At 46.8% G+C, this 21687-nt stretch overlaps 2 protein-coding genes and 1 non-coding gene across 4 annotated transcripts in view; 2 read left to right on the top strand and 1 right to left on the bottom strand.

The window, feature by feature from the left end:
• P4ha2 (prolyl 4-hydroxylase subunit alpha 2) overlaps positions 1-9638 on the bottom strand; it is a 105123-nt gene extending 95485 nt beyond the window's left edge. The window contains exon 1 of the mRNA XM_036195823.1: positions 9218-9638. The gene's annotated coding sequence lies outside the window, so the exon portion shown is untranslated. The remainder of the gene's footprint in view (positions 1-9217) is intronic.
• Positions 8332-21687, top strand: part of Slc22a4 (solute carrier family 22 member 4) — a 55116-nt gene continuing 41760 nt past the window's right edge. The window contains exon 1 of one of the 2 annotated variants that reach the window (XM_036195815.1): positions 8332-9645. In XM_036195815.1, coding sequence (XP_036051708.1) covers positions 9253-9645 — 393 coding nt within the window. In that variant the 5' untranslated portion in view covers positions 8332-9252. The remainder of the gene's footprint in view (positions 9646-21687) is intronic. The other variant, XM_036195816.1, reaches the window with a different exon arrangement.
• Positions 19964-20066, top strand: LOC118590456. The gene has a single exon (XR_004945758.1). It is a non-coding gene; the product is annotated as a U6 spliceosomal RNA (small nuclear RNA).

The raw sequence follows: 21687 nt of genomic DNA, 5'->3' as shown, positions 1-21687 counted from the left end.
CCCTTGGGGTGGAATAATCTTTTCACTGGGTCTACCTAAGACCATCAGAAAACACAGATATTGACATTATAGTTCATAAGCAAAATTACAGTTAACAAAGAAGCAATGAAAATAATTTTATGGTTGGGGGTCACCACAACATCAGGAACTGTATTAAAGGGTCACAGCATTAGGAAGGTTAAGAACCATTGCTCTACATGACTGCCTGGAAGGGAAGGATCCACCATACCCAAGCAGGTAAGACCTGCAGGCAACCTTTGTGAGATGCTGGAGAGTGTGGTCGGTAGACAGAAGCACTAACATGACCACAGAGTCATCTGTGGTTATAGCTTCTAGACCATGGTGTGCCTAGGAGTTCAGTGAATCAGCAGGTGGCCTGGTAGCACCTGGCATTTACTGGGCAATCTCCCAGATCTAGGCCAGTTCTCTGACCCAGAACCTATTGCTTTAAGGCAAAGCCAAGCATCTTTCTGGAAGAACCAGTCAGTGAAGCCAAGAATGTACACAACAGTGATTTTTCCATGTCACTTCCCATAAGGGATCTGTGGCTTTTCACCACAGCAACTTTAGTGGTGGTGGGAGCAGGGGTTGGGGTAGGGAGTTGGGGAGAACTAGCCCTCTTGAGTAATGTGGAGAAGAGTAGGAGCTGGTGTCCATGATGGAGCAGGAAACATGTCATGTTCTCTGTTACTATTTGCATGAGAAATGTCCCCTCACAGGCTCATATGCTTGAACTCCTGGTGGTGCTGCTTGGGGAGGTTTTGAAAACCTTGAGGCAGGAGTCATAGTGGAGGTGAGTCCCTGGGAGAGTTCCTCTGAGGTCTCTAGCCCAATCTCATTTCCATCTGGCTTTCTGCTTCCCACTGCCATCATGGCTTCCCACTGCTCACACTCCTGACAGCATGGCTTCCCACTGCTACACTCCCGACAGCATGACTTCCCACTGTTCACACTCCTGCCATCATGGCTTCCCACTGCTCACACTCCTGCCCTCATGGCTTCCCACTGCTCACACTCCTGCCCTCATGGCTTCCCACTGCTCACACTCCTGACAGCATGACTTCCCATTGCTCACACTCCTGACAGCATGACTCCCTGCCACAATAGATTGTTTGTAGCCAGCATTTTCCTGGGCCCAAAGCCGCTCTCAAATAACCACTCAGAGTCTTAATACTAATTATAAATGCTCTGGCAATAGCTCAGGCTTGTTACTAGCTAACTCTTACATTTAAATTAACCCATATTTCTTATCTATGCTCTGTCACATGGCTTGGTACCTTTTCTCAGTACAGCATGCTCATCTTGCTTCTCCCTGTGTCTGCTTGAGGCTCCTCTAACTCATCCTCCTTCTTTCCAGCCTCCTCTGTGTCTGGCTGTCCCACCTATACTTTCTGTCTAGCTACTGGCTAGTCATCTTTTTATTAAACCAATCCAAGTGGCAAATCTTCATAGTGTACAAAAGGATCATTCCACAGCAACTGTATGCCCTGATTCCTGAATGAAAACAAGCCTCTCTCTCTCTCTCTCTCTCTCTCTCTCTCTCTCTCTCTCTCTCTCTCTCAGTTTCTAAAGACAAGGTGTCTTACAATAGTAAGTCCTGGAACATACTCTGCAAATCAGGGTGCCATTGAACTCAGTGATCCACCTGCCTCTTAAAGGCACGCACCACCACTGCTCAGCAAAAATAAATCTTAAACTACTTCAGAGAGGCATTAGGTCATGGTGGCATTTGGTAACTAATAAGCTCCAATTAAACAGGATTGGGGGCTTATGAGAACTAGGTGATAAATAAAGTTCTTAGATAAACAGGTGCAATAACTCCCAATAAAAAAGAAAGTTTCTAAGGTATTCTAAATGTGATTGCAAAGTCTAGGGAATGGAGAGATGTGACAGACAGCTTTCCATCTCTATAGCAAAACATCTGAGATGATTTGCTCATAGTTTGCAGGATCCAGTCCACATTGATTGGCCTACTGTTTTGGGCCTGTAGCAAAGAAGTACCTCATTGCATGGGTGTGTGGCAGAGCAAGCACCTTTACATGAAGCAAAGGAACAAAAGAGAAGCAGGAAGGAGTGTGCGTGTGTGTGTGTGTGTGTGTGTGTGTGTGTGTGTGTGTGTGTGTGTGAGGGTCCCTCTGAGAGCACACCTCCAATAACCTAAGGTTCTCCTGCAAGGCTCATCTCCTAAAGGTCCAGCGATCTTTCAACAAGGCTACCGTGGGGACACACAGCCTGTGGGAAACGTTTAAGATCCCAACTACAGCAAGGTAGGGAGAGCTTAATGGAAATCAGTCAGGTACCATAGGCAAAGCCAATGAAAAGGCTGCATAGAGAGATGGCTCAGTGGTTAAGAGCACTTGCTGCTCTTGCAGAGGACCAAAGTTCAGTTCCCAGAATCCATGTCAGGAGGCCTACACTTGAATTTAACTCCAGCTTCAGGGGATCCAATGCCTTCTTCTGGTCTCGCCAGGTACCCTCACACATGTGCACATATACGCAGTCACACACACACGCGCGCACACACACACACACACACACACACACACACACACATAAATAAAATGAAATTATTTTTTTTCAAAAGGTTAGGTTGAAATTTTGACTTAAATCTCATCCTTGGCAAATCACCAGGGCCATTTTGTGTCCTTATGTGCAATCATTCTGGCCTGTTGGGCCCACTTCTTCCCTGATTATGATTGCACACAAGAAGGTTTGTTCAAGTATAGCACAAGTTCCCCACCACGTGGTCCATATAAGCAGTGTTTTCCTTCCAAAAAGTTTAAAAAAAAAAAAAAAGGAACTCTGTAGTTGAGCTTTTCTTTGTGCTGCCAGCTCACAAAAATCCATAGCATTGTAAAATATCTGAGACTAGAGGGTGGTTGTTTAAAGTAGATTCAACAATCCATCCTTTAATCCCATCATTTCCATATTACATTATATATTGTATATATTTTTATTATAAATTATATATAGGTCTTTCTGTTTCCTCTCTGCTGTCTGCTCTGCCCTACCTCCCTCCCCCGCTAGGCCTGGCTCCTCCCTCCTGTCCCCTCTTCTCTCTAATAAAGCCCATCTAACTCTGGTAAAAAAAAATTATATATAGAAATGATTGGATAAATAGAAATAGATACATTATATATTATATAATTATACAATAAAGTTATATGATATAATATAAATATTATAAAATATAATATATAAAAATAAATATATACTTATATATTATAAATTAAATTAGAAATGATGAACTAAAAGATTGTTGAGTCTACTTTTAAATATCCACTAGTTTCAAATATCTTACATTGGTATGGATTTTTGTATATCGATACAAATATTTTTGTTATACTGTTATATTGTTTTGTTATATATACATATGTATACATATATGTATCTACTCGTTTAAGGTATTATACCTATGCAGTTCATGTTAAAAAGTTATGTAAAGTTTTAGACTTTGAAAGTTATTTAGGATATTAAAGAAATACAGCTCAATAGTTAGTCATCTATAACAACCAAACTTAAGAGTTGTATTAGGTATGTTTTCAAGGTATATCAATAGAGATATATTTTAAATATATATCTGGTCTTCAAATACTTCAAAGACATATATAATATGGCATTTAAGCTGTTTTAATAATATAAGGCTTTTCATGACAATGAGACTCATCTGCTCCTGGCAGCATCAATCTACTTCAGAGAAGGTGATGGGCATCAAAAAAACCTCCATATGGAGTTTGCTTTCTTTGTGGGCAAAGAAACTGTCCTTGCCTTGACTGCTGACAGTATGCTGACAGTGTGGACAAGCAGGACACAAAAGAAAGCAACTGCCAAACTTGGTCAAGCCAGGGATGAATAGTCCTTCAAAATTCCTGCTTCACAGACAAGTCTGTCAGATATTCTAGACCTGTGGGCTGAAGATGGATGCCCCAATGTTGCAGAGGAAATTTGGGTGACTGTCCAGGCAGCCAGTTGTTTCTGTCATTTCTCTTAGTTTTTGAAGTTGTTTGCTCTGCATTTCCTGTTTACTCAGGTAATATTATATCCTTCTCAGGTCTTTGATGAAGTTGAAGACTAAAGAGTTATAATTATAGTTTTCCTTAGTCTTGAGAGAAAGTAAATTAGGTATAAAACTTCAGATTCATCAAGAGAGGATAAGTAAAGGAGTATTTTCTCTGAATTTGCCAAATACAAATATACTGAACATTATGAATGTAATTCTTACTTGATAATTGTTCTTATTGTATCTAGTTTCATTTGTTAAAGTTAATACCTTTCCTTTCTATTTATAAAATATCTGATAATTGTTCTTAATGTTATTATAGTTTTACTGTGTTAAGAGTTAAAACCTTTCCTTTTTATTTAGACAAAAAGGGGGAAATGTTGTGGAATAATCTTTTTGTATACTGTGAAGATGTGTCACTCTGATTGGTTTAATAAAAAGCTGAACAGCTGATAGCTAGGCAGGATTTCCAGGCAGAGAGGACACTGGGAAGAAGGGCAGAGACGCAGAGCAAGCAGGATGGGCAATACAGAGATAAGGTAATAAAGCCACAAGACAGAAAGTAAATTAATAGAAATGGGTTAATTTAAGATGTAAGAGTTAATTAGAAAAAAAAAGAGTTAGTTAGAAACAAGCCTAAGCTAAGGCCAAGCTTTCATAATTAATAATAAAACTCCATGTCATTTTTTTTTGTGTGTGAGCTGGTGGCCCAAAAATAAAAGTCCATCTACAAACCTCTTATCTCTAGACCCAGTAAATATATTTCCAATTGCTTCCTAACATTATTGATAATGCAGTGTAGGGGTCTCTGTGACCACCACAGCCAGCAGTGTAACGATCCATGGGAGGCAAGGAGGTAGCCCAGTTCAACATAAGTAGCTGGTGTTGATGTATTGAAACACAGCACAATTCAGTGAAAATTTTCCTAGTGGTAATTAACTCAATCTATGTGCACAATAAAGCTTAAGACACGACTATATCAAAACTCTTTGAAAAGTACATGTGACATCTTCCATAAAGATAGGTTTTATAGATTGACAAGTTCATGATAAGGGTCTGGGGAAGTTCTGGTACAAAGGTCACCAGGCTATTAACTATGTTCACTCCAAGCCTTCTTTTGACTTTATATCCATACCGTCCATTCTGCTTGCTCTGCATCTCTGCCCTTCTTCCCAGTGTCCTCTCTGCCCCCAAATCCTGCCTGGCTACCAGCTGTTCAGCTTTTTATTAAACCAATCAAAGTGACACACCCTCACACTATACAAAAAGAAGAGCGTGAAAATTGAGCTGAACACAGGTGAGTATGCATGCATTCATTTCTCTCTGGTCTTGACTGTGGGCTATGATTAGTTGTTTGAAGTTTCTGCCTTGACTTCTCCACAATGAGAGACTTTAACCTGAAGTTGTAAGCTGAAATAAACCCCTTTCTCTCCTAAGTTGCTTTTAGTTGGAGAATTGTAGCACAGCAACAGACATGGAAGCAGAAAAGGTCTATAATATATTGCTCAGGAAACCTTTTCTATGACAGATCCCTTGGTCTCAAGAATATTAGTTTGGGGGCTGGAGAGATGGCTCAGAGGTTAAGAACACCGACTGTTCTTCCAAAGGTCCTGAGTTCAATTCCCAGCAACCACATGGTGGCTCACAACCATCTGTAAGGAGATCTGGCACCATCTTCTGTATATGAAATAAATAAATAAATAAATAAATCTTTTAAAAATTAAAAAAAAAAAAGAATATTAGTTTGAAGACCAAATGAAGCCCTCAAACTTATCCCAACCTTTCTGGCCAGTTTATTAAATCAGAACTGAGACCAGGTGAGGTAGAATTAATAGCAACATGAAAGCCTTTCTTCTCAGTCCATTATTAACAATGGCTATGGTTGAATACCTGCTCTCCAAAAGAAAAATCATGTTGGAATTCAATTGCATCAGGACGATCATGGGAGGTGGAGCTTTAAGGGAACAACAGGTCCCGGTGTTTTGTTTTAGCACCCCATCACTCTAGCAGAACGCCTGATATAATAAAGAGGGAAGGATTTATTTTTGACTCACTGCTTCAGAAGGGTCAGTCCATCCTGGTGAGGAGATAGCATGTGGTTTTCCTGGGAAAATATCATGAAATATCTGTTTACCAGATAGGGCACTCCAGCAGACCAGAGAAATGATTCCATCCAAGTCTACCTTGATGCACCAATGAACACTGGGAACCAGGCAATGGGCTGTCAAAGGTGTGTATAGTACAGATAGCCACATAGGAGCTGGCCATCGTCCAGATTCTAAGTTGTATTAGCAGGCTGATGAGCAATTCATCATAGAACAGAAGTGGTAGGTTCCAGGTCACGTCTAAGCAGGTCAGTAGGGTTTGTGCATGTATGTCAGCCACGGGTGGGTCAGACACTGCCTCAGTTATACCAGCATTTCTCCCTCAGCTCAAACCTTATGAGGTAGTTCTCTGCAACCAGCTGATGGGGGCAAAATACTCAGCCCTGACTCCCACGTGTTAGCTTCCTGTGTTGATACTAGCCAAAAGTCATTGCCACACATCTTAGGGGTGACCCTAAAGAATGCTGAAGGGAATCCTTCTCACACCCTAAACTACACTCAATTTTGATTCATTTTGTATAGAGGGAAAACGGGCTGATTTACATACTCTGTCAACAACTGGCCAACAGCTGAGTTGATTGACCGGTTCAGCTCTCCCATCCAGCCTGGAAGTGCAGGAGTGGCCTAGTGGAGGTCGAACTACAATATACTGCTTCTTCCCTCAGAGGGACCAAACTCCATTCTCCCGTAGCAATGAGGGTGATATGAAACTGAGACAACTGAAGAGGGGGAGGCACTCGCTGCCTGCTGGTGAAATACTTGAGGGACATTAGGAAACACAGTAGGCAACGATTTGATCTGGGTGCAAGGCTGCAGTGGGAAGACTCCTCAGGCCCAGAGGAGTTTAAGAACTGCCTGGACATCTTGGCAAGATCTGTGTCTACTCAGTTGGTAGAGTGCTTGCCCAGCACCCACAAAACCCTAACAATGTATCAGCCAGGCATGGGGGTACACGTTAATTAATCTTTTTAAAATAGTAGTATTACTACTATTTTAATGTCAATCAACTAATATTTAATATTTAGTTGATTAATATTAGTATTAATTTTTAATGATATAGTTCATGTTATAAAATAAAAATAATGTCAAAAACGTTTTTTGACATAGCATCTTACCATAGCTCAGGTTGGCCTGGAACTCACAATCTTCCTGCTTTAGCCTACCCAGTGCTAGGACTATAGGTCTACACTACCATGCTTGACCACAGTATCAAAATTTTTGAGACAGGATGGGCCTGCTAATTCATCAAGAGGCCTCAAGAGGGTTCCTCTCCACAGCTGGGCACTGACCCTGCACACTGACAAGGATGAGCTCAACTTCAGGGTCCTGTGGTGACTTCATTTTTTTTCATTACGCATTTTCCTCAGTCCTTTGCTTTCGTTCTTTGGGGATCACTACTCAAAAATAATGCTTCATATAAGTGCTTGTCTACTTGTGATTTTTAGTAGTTTGAGGTAAAAGAATAAATTTAAGTAAGATTCTAACAATAACATTGCACTCAAGAGATATTTCAAAAGTATAGAAAACCTATGAGCAATTTCACTGGATTAAAAAGCACAAACCAAGCCAGGCATAGAGTCACACACCTTTTATCCCAGCACTCAGGGGGCGGAGGCAGGCAGAGATCTGTGAGTTGAGGCCAGCCTGGTCCACATAGGGAGTTTTAGGACAGCCATGGCTACATACAGAGATCCTGTCTCAAACAAACAAACAAATAAAAATAAAAGGCATAAACCAGCGTTGTCCTGGCACATTAGGCAGCATGGTCTTAAAGGACAGGAAAGGAAACTGAGGTTCTAAGTGGTGGGAAGCCAGCCTAATCGTAGTGGGTCAGACTGGAGGAGCCTACCAAAACCAAACAAGAAGAATAAACAGAAGTCCCCCGGAGTTTCTCGCAGTGGGTCTGGAGAAACAAGCCGGTTTGTGCAGAGATGGGCTCCTCAGCCTGTCTGTATCACCAGCCCCATGGACCACAGGCCACAGGCTCCAGCCTAGGCTGGGAACCCAGTGTTCCCAGGGCCTTAGTTAAGGTTACTGAGCAGAGAGAGAAAAGGGCAGTCTCGGCCCTCCTTTGCCAGATCTGAGAGCCAAATCTCACTAGTTTGTCCTCTCTCTGTTCCTCCCTCCCTCGGTTCCTGGACAGGGAATGGGCCTTTCTGCAAATAGAAGGCCTTTCTGTCCAAGAAGGCTTTGGCGCCTTGCCGCAATAAAGAGCCCTGGGCGCCTGAAGAGTACAAAAGGACAAACATCAGAGCCCAGACGTGGTGAAAACGTGACTCCATTGCTATGCCCCCACAGTGGGCCAGCGGCGTCCCCCTGCTATCTCCTATAGAAGCCCCAGGGAATCTTCAAGAGGACACAGGGACAACTCGGAGGCCGGTGACCCGGCCTTTTTAGTCCAGGGCACGTCTCTGACTCAGCATGACCTCGCACATCCCTTGCAGGCTCCCCGCCACTGTTGCCGCTTTTCAAGGTGAGGATCCTGCTGTTCCAATGACGCTTCTCCGCACCCCGCCCCCGCCCCACGCTGTCTGGTGACGGACTAGAGCCTTGCATGCTAAGACACATAAGTGAGCTCCCACGCTGTTGTGTGTCACCCACAAAGGTCTCCTGCGAACGCTGACTTGATTAACTGTCGGGTCCGCCCGCCAGAGCTCAGACTCCAGACTGGGAGAGTGGAACAACGGACTCCTGCCCCGGGCTAGGCTTGGCAGGACGCGGACATTGAAGCCAGGGTCAACCCCTTAGAGACCTTGCTCTCAGGACGCGGCTCCTCCCTGTCGCTCACCCTCCCACGTGTGGCTGAGAAATCCGGAGCTCCGGGCTCGCTGCACGCGCGTTACACAGCAGATCCCAAGCGGGAGGCCCAGTTTGGAAGGCCGCTGGGTGCGGGGAGCCCAGCAGGAGGCGGAGCCGACCCCGGAGCACCGCCCCTGCTGGAGCGCACTGGCCTCCAGGTGCCTCGCTCGGACCGGGGGTGTGGTCCCGAGGACTTGGCTTCCCAGAGCTCAGCACCAGCCCCTGGGAGCTTTGCGGCACCCGCATCGCATTTGCACGCAGTCACCCCGGGAAGGCCCCCGCCGGGCGCCTCAATCACCAGATCCCTTCTTACCCGCTAGTGCAAGTTGTGAAGGAGAGGCAGGAAGCATGCGGGACTACGACGAGGTGACCGCCTTCCTGGGCGAGTGGGGACCCTTCCAGCGCCTCATCTTCTTCCTACTCAGTGCCAGCATCATCCCCAATGGCTTCAATGGTATGTCAGTCGTGTTCCTGGCAGGGACCCCGGAGCACCGTTGCCGGGTGCCTGACACCGTGAACCTGAGCAGCGCGTGGCGCAACCACAGTATCCCGTTGGAGACGAAGGACGGGCGACAGGTGCCCCAGAAATGCCGCCGCTACCGACTGGCGGCCATCGCCAACTTCTCTGCGCTGGGGCTGGAGCCTGGACTGGACGTGGACCTGGAGCAGCTGGAGCAGGAAAGCTGCCTGGATGGCTGGGAGTACAGCAAGGACGTCTTCCTGTCCACCATCGTGACTGAGGTAGGTGGCAGCGCCTTGCTGGAGAGAGTCATTGGGAATGGAGACCCCACTGCATCGTGCCCCCAACAGACCCTGCCAGTGCCTGAGTCAATGTCACACTCGGTCTCAAACGTGCCAGGCACAGAATGGGGTTTTGAGTGCGTTCTCAGCACAGGCTCAGAGCTGATGAATTTCTGCATGCCATGGAGGGGATGGAAAAGAGAGTTGTCATCAACTGCCTTTTCCTTTCTGTGTTTCACAACACATAGAGTTTCCCAAGAGCCTCAGTGCTTCCCTGGGCAGGCCAAACCCCATACTGTGTTGGTATACAGTCAGATATTTCCTTGCCACAGAGGAGAAAAGGGATGTGGTGGTCTGTTGAACTCAAGTGACACACGAAGGATCTTGAGACAGAGAAGGGCCTCTGTGTGGAGGCCCCAATTTCTCCAAAAGGAGGCAGCTGTCCCTTGACATTGGTTGGATGCAAGGAGCCAAAAGTAGAGCCTGACATTTGGATACTTGTGGAGGACCAGTTCTCTTGTGGGAAGTGTCAGCTGGTGGGCAGGAGCTCCAGCTGGGACCACCTACCTCTAAGTAGTCTGGGAAGGGGTTCCCTAAGTCATAGAATCTGGATGTGGACCTACTTCCCCTCTGTGTTTCCTGCTGCACATTTGCTAAGGGCCAGGTGAAATTATTAGGTCAAGACACATACTCTTTCTGAAAAGAGCATCCCCAAGAACCGATTTCCTGCTATTGTCAGGCGGGTAGATGTCCTGCTTTCCCACCTTCCAATGCTGCCTCTGTTCCCTCTTTCTCCCTAGGGGGTTAAAAACAACAACAACAATAACAGGAAAACTATGTTCCTCCCAAGGGGGTAGGGGGTGGACAACTAGCAGCAGCTTCGCCTGCTTCTTTATCTCTTTCCCTCAGTACCCTGTTGCAGTCATCAAAAAAAATGTGTCTGGCCCTGGGGTGTAGACAGCTAGGGTGTGGGTCCCACCTGCAGAGCTCAGATGCCAGCTGTGTTGTTGAGAAAGTTAATTAACTTCAACCCTACTTAGCAGTGGACTTCAGAAGCCAAAATTCAAATCATGGCTTGTTTCATGTGTGACACTGGGTAAATAAACTCCCTTCTCTTCATGGAATAACTAGATCTGGAGGTAATGCAGGAAGGGGACCTAAATGTGAGGCAAATCTGGAGATAAGGGATGGTCCTGTTCAGCAAAAAGTGGCCAGTTCTGGGAATGGGAGCCCTGTAGATGGGGTAAGTGGCACTCAGAGGAGAGTAAGAGGCTAGAGCTGCCTCTAGGGCCAGATTGTGGGTATTCTGAAGAGGTGACTGTATTTGGAGGATGGTAAAAATAGCAAGCCTGAGATTTGTGCTTATATTTTCTTCTTTTGAGACAATGTCACTGGATATAGGCTTGTCTAGTCTGTAACTCACTGCATAACCCAGTCTGGCTTTGAACTCACAGTGATCCTCTTGCCTCTGCCTCCTAGATACATAGAATTATAGATATATGCCGACTCTCCCAACCCTGTCTGTGTTCTTAGAGTCTAATCTAGCAAGACTGGGAGAAAACCGTGGAAGTCACTTCTGCAAGAGAATACTCAGTCAGGAGTGGCAGCTGTGGAGGATGCAGGGCCCAGGGAGAGTGGATGAGCCTGTGGCCCCCCTCTGGGTCTCTCATACTAGCACCCTGCCTCTCTTTGGTCCTCGGGGACTGTGCCTCTCCAGCTGTGCCTGGCCCAGGGGCATCTAAGACTGAGAGCCAGTCCATCCTTCAGTTCTGAGATTATTCCCTGCATCTAAGTTGGAGGTTAGAGCCACTAGCTGCCAGCTTCACAGACATCTGGACTAACCTGGCTCCCGTCCTCCTCCTGGATGGTTCTGTTTGTCTGAGGATATGGTGTGTGTGGGGGGGGGGGGTGGATGGAGAACTACCGGCTCCTGAGTCCATTGGTGCCTCACCACGCTGTCTCCAGGGGCCTTTGGGCACACCTCGCGATTCCTACCTCACATACCCACATGTGCACACTGTGACTTGCTTTGCTTCACAGCCTCTCTCTCCCTTGCTTGCTTTTTTTGGATGGTGGGAGTCGAAAGGCCAAGGGCACTGGTGACTGGAAAGAGAAGGAAAGGCAGCCAGAAGCAGGGTGAGTAGTGTGGGGTGGGTCTCTCCAGAGGGTGCAGGAGCTCAGCGTCTGGGTGACAGCTAAGCACAATGGAAACAAAGTATTGCGGAGAATGTGGGGAGGATGGAATGCCCGTGTGGTACTGGTGAGAATGTCACTCAGTTTCAGTTTCTGCAACAAATACCCGACACCAGCAGTTTACAAAGAGACAAGGTTCAAGCCTAGGATCAATTGGCCCTGTTACTATTGGAGCCCGTGGAGAGTGTGTGCTAGAGGGAAGCAACTTTCATGGTAGGGAGGACAGCAGGGTCCCCAAGTCCCCTTCCAAAGACCTAGCTTCCTCCCAGTGGGCCTCACCACTTCTAGAGCAGATTCAGGCTGAGAGCCAAGCCTTCAACAAATATCTTTAGAGAAGCATTTAAGATCCAGCCTCTGTCCCAGCACCCAAGCAACAGAGGCAGAAGGATTGCTGAGTTCCAAGCCGATGTGGGACACAGCATGAAACCCTGCCCCCAAACAAAACCAAACCCGAACCGTGGCAGAAGGTACAATGACACAGTTGCTGTGAGAACAGTGTTAGTGTCCTTCAAAAAAATTAAAAATAGAATAAACTGGGTGTGGTACATGCCTATAATCCCAGTACGTAGGAAATGAAAACAAAACCCAGTCATTCTTGGTTACATAATGAGTCCCAGAGCAGCCTGTGATACCTGAGACCCTGTGTCAAATAATAATAATAATAATAATAATAATAATAATAATAATAATAATAATAACAACAATAATAATAGAATGCCCATACAATCAACCCTTTGCACTTCTAGGTAAATGATAAGTTTTTGCATCCCAATAGGCCTCTCTGCCGACTGAGCAATCCAAATCAGACTGAATTACAAAAAGCCCAGGTTTAATGGGTAAAGTGTTCCCGGATGATTCTCTGGCCCTTCAGAGAGGAGTCAGGGACAAGAGATTGGAAAGCCACATGTCTGTTTTCTGGGATGCAGCTTAAATACCCTGTGGAAGTGGTCTTGAGTCTCTCTGGGGGAGGAGAGGTGTTTGGCAGGTTTGAGGAAAGAGATAGGGGAGGGAAGTTGAGGTGGATCTTCCACCAGATCATTCCAGACTCTTTGGGTACATGGATGCCAGGGTGCCAGGGATTAAGGTGGAACTCCCACCCAAAGAATAAACACCAACAGAGTTGAAACAGGGCCTCAAAGAGTTACTTGTTAGGCTGGGAGATGGCTCAGTGTAAGAACACATACTGCTCTTGCAGAGGACCACCGTTCAGATGCCAGCATCCAAGTCAGGGGGCTTACAACTGCCTGTCACTCCAGCTCAGACACCTGCACTCTCCCATGTGCACATTCACAATTAATAAATATTACAAATTACCTACACATCCATGTTCATAGCAACATTGTTCTCAAGAAGCCAAAAGATGAATGCACCCTGATTTCCATCAACAGCTTGAATGGATACACAAAATGTTGTATATATGAACAACAGAGTTTGATCTCACTCAAAGAGAAAGCAAGTTGTGGGCACAGGCTCTATGAATGACTGGGGACAACACTATGCTTAATGAAATGGGCTGGCCCACAAACGCATCACTTCACTTACAAGACTTAGGTAAAGCACAGACGAACATGATCGCACAGGCCTGGAATAGCACTGAGGGGGGTGAGGCAGGAGGATCGAGGTCAGCCTGGAATGCAAAGACTCTGTCTCAAAACATGAGAGAGACAGAGATGGGAGGAGGTAGAAAGAAAGAAGGGGTGGGATACGAGATGATTGTGGGGTTTTGTTGCTTAGTGGGTTTCCCGGCACACAATCATTCCCAGCATTTTTTTTAAAACATGGGTGGTGGGGTCTTCTTTCAGAGCCTCATGCTTACATCGCCAGTGCTCTTACACACTAAGCTATCTATCTGGCCCTCTTTATACAATTTCTTAAAGAGTAGATGAACAGTGTCCACCTAGAGAGATGGCCTCCTGTAGATGGGCTATATCACTTGTGGCACCAGCAAAGTGGCATCACAGGTGAGTAGTGAACAGCATTAAGACAGACCCTGGTCACCCTCTTGCCTGCACCTCTGTCTGGGCATTGTGGGTATTTGGGGAGTTTTCTCCAAGGCTTGGGTTGTGTCAGATAGAAAAGGTGATGGCTGAACCCCTGTCCACAAAGATGCAGTGCCAGGCCTCTGAGAATAAGACATGTGCCAGAACCTATGTCAGTGACAGTGAACAAAATGACCTCATCCTTACAGGGTGAGCCCAGGACCTCTGACAGGTCCCTACATCCTGGCTGGCCAGGGTAGACGGACTGTCCTCAGAATGTGCCTCTGCCTTGTACGCCAGCACCCTGATATCCTCCAGAAGAGAAAGGGCCATTCAAACTGTCCCTGGACCCCTCCACAGGGGAGGGGACTCACTGTATCATCCAGGTTGGGCTCTTCTTGACTCTGGCCCCCAATGCTGGGATTGCAGACATGTGCCACCACACCCAGACCTTCTGTTATCCATTTAAATTACCCATTATGCATTTATCAAAATCAGGAAATTAACACTGGTCAAAGTACCACTAGTGTACTGTGTTCTGATCCAGTCCACCATCCCATTACACTTAGCTGCCATGTCTCAGTCTCCAGTGTGAGACAATTTTTCTGCCTTTCCTCATCTTTTGTGACCATGATGTGTTTTGGGTGTTGTTTTAATGAATGCCCTGCAACTTGGGTTTGTGTGATTTTTCTTACAATCAGATTGCACTATGCAGTTTGGGGTAAGAATACAACAGAAGTGATGTATTTTCCCAGCCTCAAACCAGGTATATAACCAGGCACATGCTGACACTGTCTGAATTACCAGTGATATGAACTATAATCATTTGGTGAAGGTGGTGTCTGCTGGATTTTTCCACTATTATTATTAGTGTTTTTCTCTTTCAGAGTTAATATACATTTGAAGGGAGGTGCTTGGAGATAATACAGATTTTTTCCCACTGAGGTTAGCACAGATCTCCAGACCTTGACTGACATGACTAATACTGTAGTCTTTGCCTAGTGGAAATTTGAGATGATTCTAGAAATAAAGGTTCCCCTCCACAGCCATTTATTTCTGTGTGTATTTATTCATGTACGCACGGGCTCATACTTATTTATTTCATTAAATCAGCTATGTCTAATACTGTCCTTAATATTCTGTAGCTTCAGCTTTTCACCTTAATTATTTAATTATTTTTCACTTTAAGGAAAAGACTGTAAAAATACAAGGTGAGTGTTTTCTGTCTCTGGACTCTGGGCTAGAAGGGTCTCTGATCACCCTGGGGAAGGGGTGTCTATCCTATCTAGTAGCTAAGTTACCCACAGGGTGGGGTTAGTGCAGGAACAGAGAGGTGCAGGGATGTGTAGGACTTGGGATAGGAGGCTTCTGTTGGGGAAGGAGGAGCCCTGAGCACCCTAAACAACCGTGTGAGGATGGGTGATTTTCACTGAGACCTACCATGGTGGTCATACCTTTATCTTGAGGGTCTTGATTTAGTCCTCCATTGCTTATACCTGAGTAAACTCAGATGCCTCCTGCCCTGAGGCTGAAGGAGCAGGGAGGGCAGGCGAGGGCATGAGCTGGCTCTTGGATTTCTTCTTTCCTCACAGAACACCATTAGGTATCCTTGACCTTAGTCCACAAACTGGAAACACCTAGAAAGCTTCCTGTGAAGCAGACCCGGATCCTCCTAGGCTTTGTGCTTCAGAGGCCTGGGTCCTGAGGGCCAACCTGCTCAAAAGGCCCTTCAGTAGCCTAAGAAGGGACTGCTGTCCCACCCTAGCCGCATCTGGCCTCGTCTGCAGCTGGCTTTATCCCTGGGGATGAGGTAGCTGAGGGTGTGACCATTCCCTCAGATAGAACCTGCAGCAAACGGTGTGTGCCCCGAGAGACACCAGCTTTGTGTCACCCTGCCTGGGATCAGGACACTGGTTTCACTCATAGCCCCAAGGTGGGCCAAGTTCTCAGAGGAACGTGGGGCCCCATTCCAAACTCATACAGTGGGAAGAATCGAGACACTGACTAAGGGCCACTCCCCAACAGTGGAACTTAATACAGACTGTTTCCACTAGGGTCTATGTGGGCCTGGCCAGGGGACAGACCTGGAGGAATGGGCAGTTTGCTTTCATGCTGCCCTGGTTACTGGGGTTGTACAGGTCAGCCTGGGCCCCGGCAGTCCTAAGGATGTGCTCAGCCGCTCATCCCAATAAGCAAATATACAAACCAGTACTGGTGAAAAGCAGGAAAAGGAGATTATTCAGAGCAGCCACATTAGGAAGAGGCACCAGAAGTCCTATGACAGCTCAAAAGTCCACCACCAGGGTCCTGACATGAGGCTCAGGTTTAAATGGAGGGCAAGAGCTCTGCTCAGCTAAGGAGTCCTGGTCGAGGTGTGGTCCTGCCCATCTTCACTATCTGGACTCCAGTCCCTCCTGCAAAGTGAGCTGACAGGTTGTCAGACTGTGTGAAATTTATTTCCAGAAGACAAATAGGCCCTCTGGCTGGCATCAGCATCTCAGCCTTTTCCTTCTCCCGGGAACTCCTAGGAAAATTACAATTTCTTCAAGTCCATTGTTTCAGTAGTCTGCTGGACAAAGAGGGGGGTACAGGTGTCCCTTTAGATTATCTTCATTCCTGCCAGGATGGTTTACCCTGGGATACTGATACTGCTGGTGGCCAGGGTGAGACACTTGTGCCCTCTCTTGAGTCATTAGACTAAAACAATGGGCCCCATGACATCGAATTGGTGGCTTGGCTGTCAAGATGGCTTGAATATTAACTAAATCCCTGGGCACTCAGATGTGCCCTCATGGTTCCAAAGACAGTGTGCCAGCCAGCCCCCAGCAGACTTGATTTTCAGTCAGCCTTTAGAAAGCATGCCGGAAACCAAACAGAGGAAGACTGGGGACTGCCCGTGGCTCTGGCTTGTGTGTGCTTCCCTGTTTATTAGCTACTTGGTCGCCTTGCGGCTGCGTCCCTCTGACAACTGGCACTGGGATGTTAGAATGCACCTTTGTTCTCAGGCTGTTTTACCTGCCCCTGCTGCCAAGCCTCCAGATAAACAGACTTTGTTCATCCCTCCCAGTGGGTAGCAGAACCCATAGACAGAGTCCAAGGTGGCATGGCAACAGAAATCAGGCAAGCTGGGCAAGAGGGCCCTGACAAGTGCCATGGGTTTCTGGCAGCACTACCATCCTTCCCTGTTGCTGGCTGTTTTCTTACGTGTAAGGGCTGTGTTGGTAGCCGATGCATGTCTCCAGAGCTCTAAAAAGACAAGAATCTACCTCTATTTGTGACCTAGTCAAGTGTAGAGGGCATTGGAGTGGGGTGAGGGGCATGTGGAGAAAGGATGGGTTTACTCCTATTATACCACAGGTTGCCAACCTACTTCACTCTTACAGGAAGTATGGGTAGCCCAGGCTGGCGATTCCTGCTCAGCGTTTGCAAGATAAGAGGGCAGGCAGATGTAGCAGCCCATGCCTGCAATCCCAGAACTCAGGAAGCAGAAGCAAGAAGATCCCAAATTTGAGGCCAGCCTGGGCTACACAAAGAGATCTTTTCTCAGAAATAAATAACTAAACAAGTCACTGTGCCTGGGGCTAGCCTCATACTAACACCTTTGAGGGGTTTTCCTCTGAGCAGCTGTTGGTACGGATGCTGTCTATTTGTTCACAGCCTCAGAGTAGGGCCTGGGAGGACCATGGTAGACCCTGTCACCAAATACAGGGACGGAGTCAGGTCCCTTAAGGCCTCTTCTCTCCACAGCTCCCTCTCCCAACCCCACCTTGTTTCTCAGACTTTCGGCTCACAGCTGTTACCCGGGCCTCATGCTCTAACCCGGGATGGAAGACCTGAATGAGTAAAAGAATGGTTTTCTTCACATTTTTGGACCCCAAAGGGAAAACTTCTCAGCTTATGCCCACCTTGTTTGTAGCAATATTGTAATTTACAGAAAGGATTAAGCAAAAGCCTACGTAGGAGGCTGAGGTGTAGCTGACACGTTAGAGTGCTTACTCTGGGTTTGATCCCTGACATTGCATAAACTGAGCATGTCAGCCACACCTGTAATCCCAGCATTTGGCGGGTAGAGGCAGGATGGTGAGGAGTTCAGGAAGTTCTGCTGCGTGACTAGTTGGAGGCGAGCCTGGGATATGAGAGCTTGCCTCAGAGGAGAAAACAAAAGCTCGCATATGATTGATTTGTCTGCACAGGCAGATTTGAGGGTGAGATAAGTTAACCAGAACTGTGAAATTAATCTTTTCCTCTAAGACAGCTCCTCTTCCGGCCAGGGCTTTCCAGTCTGCTCTTCACTGTGGCATAGAACTGCCTGGATACAAGTTAATTTCATAGGTTACATTACACTGTTACACAGGCAGTTGTTGTTGTTGTTGTTGGTGGTGGTGGTGGTGGTGGTGGTGGTTGTGGTGGTGGTGGTAGACCCCCAGGCCTCTTGCACACTAGATGAGTGTTCTCACACTGAGTTACATCTCCAGCCCCAAACATGCTTTTAGTTGTGGCCCAGCCTCGGGTAACCACAGAACTCCTTGCTGGCTCCTCTCCACCTATGGTAGCTTTTCCTGTAACCCAATTTAAGGGAGGAAGACACTGAGAACATTATTCGTTTCAGTGGTCTCTTGTCTCAGTTGTTTATAAAGAAACATAGGAGCAGGGTGGTGGCACACACCTTCAATCCCAGCACTTGGGAGGCAGAGGCAGGCGGATCTCTGAGTTCAAAGCCAGTCTTGTCTATGAAGTGAGTTCCAGGATGGCCAGGGCTACACAGAGAAGCCCTGTCTCTAAAAACCAAGGAAGAAGAGGAGGAGGAGGAGGAGGGAGGAGGAGGAGGAGGAGGAAGAGGAGGAGGAAGAGGAAGAGGAGGAGGAGGAAGAGGAAGAAGAGGAGGAGGAGGAAGAGGAGGAGGAAGAGGAAGAGGAGGAGGAAGAGGAGGAGGAGAAAGGAGGAGGAGGAAGAAGAGGAGAAGGAGGAAGAGGAAAGAGGAGGAGGAGGAAGAGGAAGAGGAGGAGGAGGAAGAGGAGAAGGAGGAAGAGGAGGAGGAGGAAGAGGAGGAGGAGGAAGAGGAGGAGGAGGAAGAGGAGGAAGAGGAGGAGGAGGAAGAGGAAGAGGAGAAGGAGGAGGAAGAGGAGGAGGAAGAGGAGGAGGAGGAAGAGGAGGAGGAGGAAGAGGAGGAGGAGGAAGAGGAGGAGAAGAGGAGGAGGAGGAGGAGGAAGAGGAGGAGGAGGAAGAGGAGGAGGAGGAAGAGGAGGAGGAGGAAGAGGAAGAAGAGGAGGAAGAGGAAGAGGAGGAGGAGAAAGGAGGAGGAGGAAGAAGAGGAGAAGGAGGAAGAGGAGGAGGAGGAAGAGGAAGAGGAGGAGGAGGAGGAGGAGGAGGAAGAGGAGAGAGGAGGAAGAGGAGGAAGAAGAGAGAGGAGGAAGAGGAGGAGGAAGAGGAGGAGGAAGAAGAGGAGGAAGAGGAGGAGGAAGAGGAGGAGGAGGAGGAAGAGGAGGAGGAAGAGGAGGAGGAAGAAGAGGAGAAAGAGGAAGAGGAGGAAGAGGAGAAGGAGGAAGAAGAGGAGAAGGAGGAGGAGGAGGAGGAAGAGGAGAAAGAGGAAGAGGAGGAAGAGGAGAAGGAGGAAGAAGAGGAAGAGGAGGAGGAGGAAGAGGAAAGGGAGGAGGAGGAAGAGGAGGAGGAAGAGGAGGAGGAAGAGGAAGGGGAGGAGGACGAAGAGGAAGAGGAGGAAGAGGAGGAAAGAAAAATATATGAGTAGAATAAGTAAATAGCCAAGAAGGCAAAAAACAAAAAAACAAAAATCTGAAGCAAAGTATTTGCAAATCATGTATGTGACAAAGGAGGATGGGGACATGGCTGATTCATTAAAAGCAAATACTGCTCTTGCAGAGGACCTGAGTCTGCTTCCCAGAATCAATGTCAGGCAACTCACAACCATCTGTAACTCCAACTCCTGGAGATCTGATGCCCTCTTCCAGCCTCTGAAGTCAGTGTGTGTGTGTGTGTGTGTGTGTGTACATGTACGCGCGCGCGCACACACACCCACACACACAACTCACTCTCTCTCTTTAAAATAAACATTTATGTAAAAACATATGTGACAAAGGACTTGTATCCAGAATGTGAAAAGAACTCTTACAATTTAATAAGAAGACATCTCACTTTGGCAGCACACTTACTAAATTTGGAATGATACAGAGAAGATTAGTGTGGCCCCTGAACAAGGATGACATGCAAATGCATGAAGCGTTCCATATTTTAAAAAAAGAAAAAAGACAAGCCAACTTTCATAAAGGAAAAAAAATCATTTTGTCATTTTGGAAAATAGGTATTTCTCCATTCCAAAGAAAATTTACAAATCAGTAAGTACATGAAAAGGTTCTCAGACTTTCCAACAGCAGTGTGATATATACCACAGGTCCTGTCGAAACTTACTAACTAACTCTCTCTCTTTCTCTCTCAAAACTAAAAAAAGCTAAGAGCCACAAACCCTCTTCTCCCCCACACACTGACACAGAGAGATGGATACAGCCAAGAAAACAGGGTTCTTACTCCCTGTGACTCATAGTGTTCCATCAAGAAAGGCCACCAATGCCTGCCCCACCTCATCCCTGCATTCCCTGAGCTCTGCGTTGCAGAGGCTAAAACCCCAGTGAATGCAGCCAGGAAGTCAGAGGCTGCCATCCTTTCTCCACCCAACCCCTCTGCAAACAGGGGCAGCTCTGTCCACCAGCCATTAGGTCCAGAATCCCAGGGCCTTGGTTGCTGTTTGCCCTGCTTATTTCTGGGTCACAGGTTCCATGCAAGAGGAGGAAACCAAGCCGGAAAGCAAACCAAGCAAGGAGAGAGAGACAGAGAAACAGAGACACCAGGAAAGACAGAGACAGAAATAGAGAGAGGGAGGGAGATACAGAGAGATACAGAGACAGAGAGAGCAGAGAGAGACACATACACACACAGAAACAGAGACACAGAGAGAGAGGAGGGAGAGACAGAGACACACGCACACAGAGACAGGGAGACAGACAGACAGACAGACAGACAGAGACAGAGAGAGGCCAAAACCACACAAAGGCCTGCCCACACTTGGCAACTTCCTCATGAAGAGGTGCCAGCCTGAGAAACGGGCTGCTTTCCCTGCCCACTAGTCTTAGGGTTCCACCTAGCATGAAAGTGGCCGAAAGAGCACAGAGCATTGAAACTGTCTCCACACAGTGGAAGAAGCCTAAGATTGCTCCCATTTTGTGGGAACTCAAAGGTATCTGGAAGAGAGCAACCAGCTAACCCACAGGTCACCTCATCACCAGAAAAAAAAAAAAAGGAAAAGGAAAAGCACCTGAGAGCAGCCTTTCTGAGGTCAGAGGAAACCTCAAGTGACTCCACCCAGTGTCTCACCAGAGGTGACCCAGCTTGGTGGTAAACATGGGCAAAACTGAATTCTATTCCATCAGGAAGTGACGCAGCCTTGTAAACATGAAGGAGAGAAACTGCCCAGACTTCTGCTTCTTCAATTTTTAACTTTTATTTACAATTCTCAATTTATTGAGTACATGTGTGTGTGTGTGCACATGTGCATGTGTGTGGCTCGAATGTGTAGACATCAGGAGACAACTTGCAGGAGTCAGTCTTCCCCTTCCACTGTGTGGGTAACACGGATCGGTCTTGGGCTGCCCAGAATTGACAAGTGTCTTTATCCACTGAGCCATCTTGCCAGTCCCTGCTTCTTCAATTTTAATGAAGACTTGAATGGTAAACTCCAAAATATGTATCTATTTTACATTATTGCACTTTTAATTTTTTTTTTTTGTTTTATGTGCATTGGTGTTTTACCTGCATGTATGCCTGGGTGAGGGTGTCAGATGCCCTAGAACTGGAGTTACAG

This window comes from Onychomys torridus, chromosome 8, assembly GCF_903995425.1.
Source record: "Onychomys torridus chromosome 8, mOncTor1.1, whole genome shotgun sequence".
Lineage (NCBI taxonomy): Eukaryota > Metazoa > Chordata > Mammalia > Rodentia > Cricetidae > Onychomys > Onychomys torridus.
The sequence above is the reverse complement of the archived record's forward strand: the minus strand, read 5'-3'. Positions and strand labels throughout refer to the sequence as shown.